The sequence below is a fragment of the Gavialis gangeticus genome, unplaced genomic scaffold (genome assembly GCF_001723915.1).
Source record: "Gavialis gangeticus isolate Ggan-Ray unplaced genomic scaffold, GavGan_comp1, whole genome shotgun sequence".
Taxonomy (NCBI): domain Eukaryota; kingdom Metazoa; phylum Chordata; order Crocodylia; family Gavialidae; genus Gavialis; species Gavialis gangeticus.
This window is the reverse complement of record NW_017729029.1, coordinates 65,036,585-65,040,970: the sequence shown is the minus strand read 5'-3', so window position 1 is coordinate 65,040,970 and position 4,386 is coordinate 65,036,585. Positions and strand designations below refer to the sequence as shown.

At 40.1% G+C, this 4,386-nt stretch overlaps 1 protein-coding gene across 14 annotated transcripts in view; it reads right to left on the bottom strand.

Annotated features, from left to right (window-relative positions):
• Positions 1-4,386, bottom strand: part of RAPGEF2 (Rap guanine nucleotide exchange factor 2) — a 382,443-nt gene that overhangs the window by 52,116 nt on the left and 325,941 nt on the right. For all 14 annotated transcript variants that reach the window (XM_019521725.1, XM_019521731.1, XM_019521717.1 and 11 more), the window contains 3 exons: positions 2,190-2,297; positions 1,884-2,087; positions 1,587-1,695 (listed from right to left, as the gene is read on the bottom strand). In XM_019521725.1, coding sequence (XP_019377270.1) covers positions 1,587-1,695; positions 1,884-2,087; positions 2,190-2,297 — 421 coding nt within the window. The remainder of the gene's footprint in view (positions 1-1,586; positions 1,696-1,883; positions 2,088-2,189; positions 2,298-4,386) is intronic.

Here is a 4,386-nt window from a genome sequence, read left to right as displayed (position 1 = left end):
TGGCAAGGAGACATTCCCGGATGTTTTTAGTGAGCCATGGAGGCTTATATGCTCTCCTGCCCCCTTTGACCCTCCTGGGGATTACCTTCCTCTGGGCTTGGAGGATCGTCTCCTTAAGGAGCGACCACTCCCCTTGGACACCCGGCTCCCCTCCCCTCTGAGTCTTCAGCGCTTCTCCAACTATCCTCCTTAGCTTGTTGAAGTTTGCCCTCCTAAAATCTAGGGCCACCACCTGACTGCTTGCCTTTGCTACCTTGCGCTGAATGTACATAAGGGAATGAATATGTACATAAGGGAATGAATTCAAGTCAACAGAGCCAAGTGACATGCAAACTAGGTTACTTAAAAACTAGTAAAGGAGTTCTGTAATCATTAGTGATTGTTTCTGAGAACTCTTAAGACAAAAGAGTGAAAGGAGGGAAGTCCCAAAGGACTGGAAAAGGGCAAAAGTATCTATTTTTACAACAACAACAAAAAAAGGTGGTTTGAGGGATGAAAATAAACACCCAGAAAAGTATAGAGTAGACAGCCCAACTTCAATCCCCTAAAAGATTCTGGAAGAAATTAATTTATAAGCACCTAGAAAATAAGGTGATAAACAGGCAACAAGGATATGTCAAGGTGTTGTGTCAAACCAAGCTACTTTCCTTTTTTGACAACATAACTTAGTGAATAAGGGGAAAGCAGTTGATGCAACAGATTTTGACTTTAATAGGACCTTTTGACATTGTGCCACAAAACATTGTTATTAACAAACTAGGGAAATCTGACCTAGATGTAAATCCCCATAAGGTGGGTGTATAAGTGGTTAAAAAACTAGCTGTTGAAGAGACGTTATTAATGGTTCACTGACAAATGGGGACAATAACTTCAAGTAAAGAATTGTACACATCTGTCTTGGAACCAGATCTATTCAATCTTTTCATTAACAACTTGAATGACAGGTTAAAGTGCATGTTTACAAAATCTGCAGACACCAAGCAGGAGAGGTTACAAACACTGGAAGACAGGATCAACCTCTCTAGGTTAAACATTGGAACACATTACCACTCTTGTGGTAAGAGCTCTTCCTAACAGCCAACCAAAATTTCTTTTGCTGCAATTTAAGACCACCTTTTCTTTTCTTTTCCCCTGAAGCCAAAGAGAACATTTTACCACCACCTTCTATACAACCATCCTTATGGTATTTGAAACCTGTTACAAATCTCCTCTCAGTTTTATCTTTGCCAGACGAAATAATAAGGTTTTCTTGACTGTTTCTCATATCAATATTCAATACTTATATACATCAGGTGTAAAAATGAAAATAAAACTACTTAATGTGATATAACAATTATTGCATTCTAACTGTAAAGTATATTGACCTAAAATATGTCTAATTTTTTCAGCAAATTACATTAATTTTCCAGTTATAATAGATCTTTTTTGCTGTTCACATTAACTCAAATTTGCCAAATAATTATTTCTGTCTACTACAAATGATTTATTATACATTATGTATGCAGAGGTAGTAAATGTTTAATCAGAAACACTGAATGTAGGATTATTAGAGTAAAACAGAAAATAAAAGAAAAACACAAACCTACCAAATAAGTTGGTTTTCACAGTGATAGATAAATGAGTATTGTTCCTAAGAATCTCCATGGCTTTTGACAGTTGAATGTTTTCAAAGTTTTGACCATTTACCTCCAATATCTAAAAATGTAAGCAAGAAAAATTTTCATCATTAGAACTTTAGAATATTTATCTCATTACATGCTATGACATCATATACTATATATTTAATTTGTTATATATGTTACAACACTTGGGGGGCGGGGAAGAAGAACATTTCTTAACATTGTTTTAAATATTAACTTGAGGAACTCTAAAAACAAAAGTACCTGGTCACCACGTTTCAAGCCTGCTTCTGTGGCTTTGCTACCAAAATCCACACTGTCAACAAAGATTCCAAATCCCTTTTCTGAACCACCCAGCAAGATAAAAGGTAAAGGGGCTTCTCGAGATGGCTTTGTTAATGTTATCAATCTTCGTTTAGCTTTAGCAGCACATGCAATATTTAACAGCCTCAGATGTCCACCCATTTTCTGCAAGGGAAAAAAAGTAGCATAATAAAGAATTGGATGTATAATAATTTTGACTGCTTCCCCCACAAACTTTTTTTCCCTAAGAAAAACCATTATTCTTACCTCCCTTTCCAAATTGTTCTCAAACTCCTCTAAAAATTGCGTCATAGCTGGATCTCCTTCAAAATCATTGAAGTGATTATTGACCCACAACAACACTACCCGTGTAACCTGCAAATAAATTAACAACATAAACATCTTCTGCTATAACCAGAGATCAATTCTACTTCCAAATCCTGTTAAAAGATTAAATTTCAGTTTCCATATATTTCACTTATTAAATGTAAACATTTTGTCCAAGGCCAACCTCACTGACACTATCAGTCTGTCACCAAGGAGATATAACAATCAGTAATAAATAATCCAACAAGAGCCACAGTTTTCAAAATAATATTAGTTAACTAAACCTGTTTCTGAGTATAATATGGAGTTTGCAGGACTAGAACATTTAAGTCACTGCAGACCCTGACTATACGTTACCAGGAAATTGTGCCGTGCTATATAAACTTACAGTTGTGACAATTGTTTAAGAATGCACTATATGTCTTCGGTAAGAGAACTACAACTTTAGAAAAGAAAAGATTTTGAACTGCTTATTTTAGATTCTTTAATATCATATCTTACAGGCTGTAACGCCACTAAAAGGTTGCCTCTAATTACACAATAGTTCTTTAAATAAAAGCAGAAATTAAAACAGTTCTTATAGAATAATACATTTATTCCTAATTCTTTTCTTTAGATCAGGGTTTTTCTTTCTTTCTTTACTTTCTGGACACTGATTTTGATTAGCAGCTTTAAAAAGATGCTCTTGTTCCCTTTCAAATTACAAAACTTGTAGGGGTGCACTGATAGAGATTTTGGGGGCCAATAATGATAGCTGATATCTAAAGAGGCATATCGGCCGATACCAATTTGATTTCTGATACAGCTGCCTCCAGCTGGTAAGTCTAGTGTGGTGGAAAAGGAGGAAGGGAAAGGGTGTGTGCGGGGAGGAGCAGGAAGGGGACAGATCCATGTCCTCCATGGTGAGAGAGGGGGCAGGGGCAGGTGCTGCCCAGGCAGGGTAGTGGGGTGGAGCCACAGCTTATGGCAGGGGCAGCTCCCACTGCTGCTTGCACCCCAGGTGGGCACAGGAAGGGAGTTTGACCCCCCGTATCTGTGTGGGACGGGCTTTAGCAGGGGCTGCGTGGGTCTCCTCTTGGCAGGGGCTGGGCTTGGAGTGGGCACCGGTGGCACTGGGAGGATGAAGCACCCACCCTAAATTTTGCCACTGCTCTATCTATGCACCAGGAAGAGACATGGCTACACTGGGTGGCTGACAGTGTCAGCGAAGGTTGGGGTGGATGCAGCATACTCCCAGCGCCTGCTCCAAGCCCAGCCCTGGCTGAGAAGAGCCCCGTGCAGCCCCTGCTGATATCTGATATGTATGCTGATATGTATGAGATCCGATATAAAGAAAGGGCCACTCGCATGATCAGGGGGCAGCAGGGCAGGCCCTACGAGGAGAGGCTACGGGACCTGAACCTGTTCAGCCTCCACAAGAGAAGGCTGAGGGGGGATCTAGTGGCCTGTTACAAACTAGTCAGAGGGGACCAACAGGCATTGGGGGAGACCCTGTTCCCCTGAGCACAACAAGGGGTGACCACGAATAATGGTCACAAGCTGGCAGAGGGTAGATTTAGGCTAGATATCAGGAGGCACTACTGCACGGTCAGGGCGGCTAGGATCTGGAACCAGTTTCCAAGAGAAGTGGTGCTGGCTCCTACCCTGGGGGTCTTTAAGAGGAAGCTAGATGTACACCTTGCTGGGGTCATTTGACCCCAGTACTCTTTCCTGTCATGGCAGGCAGTCGGGCTCAATGATTTGCTCAGGTCCCTTCCGACCCTAGAAACTATGAAAACTGGTTGTATTGATACTGATCCGATGTCCGACTGATGTATCAGTGCATCTCTAAAAACTTCAAATGGAAAGCACCCCTGGTTAATAATATTTTATCATCTGGCAACATTTTGAGCAAAAATCTCTACTTCTGAAAATTTGTATTACTGCTATAATCTTCTACTTTGCCATGAACTTGTCCTATGAAGTTTCAGTAGTTTTTCCTGCTGAACTAAATTTGGTTCTAAATCAATTGAGATGTTTTACATTATTAAAATGAAAAAAAAAACGAACTAATGTTAGATTTGTTCCTTCTCCGACACAAATGTGTTCTCAAAAATGTGACTCCCCTACCTCTGTGTTAGCAAAACATGTTACTTAA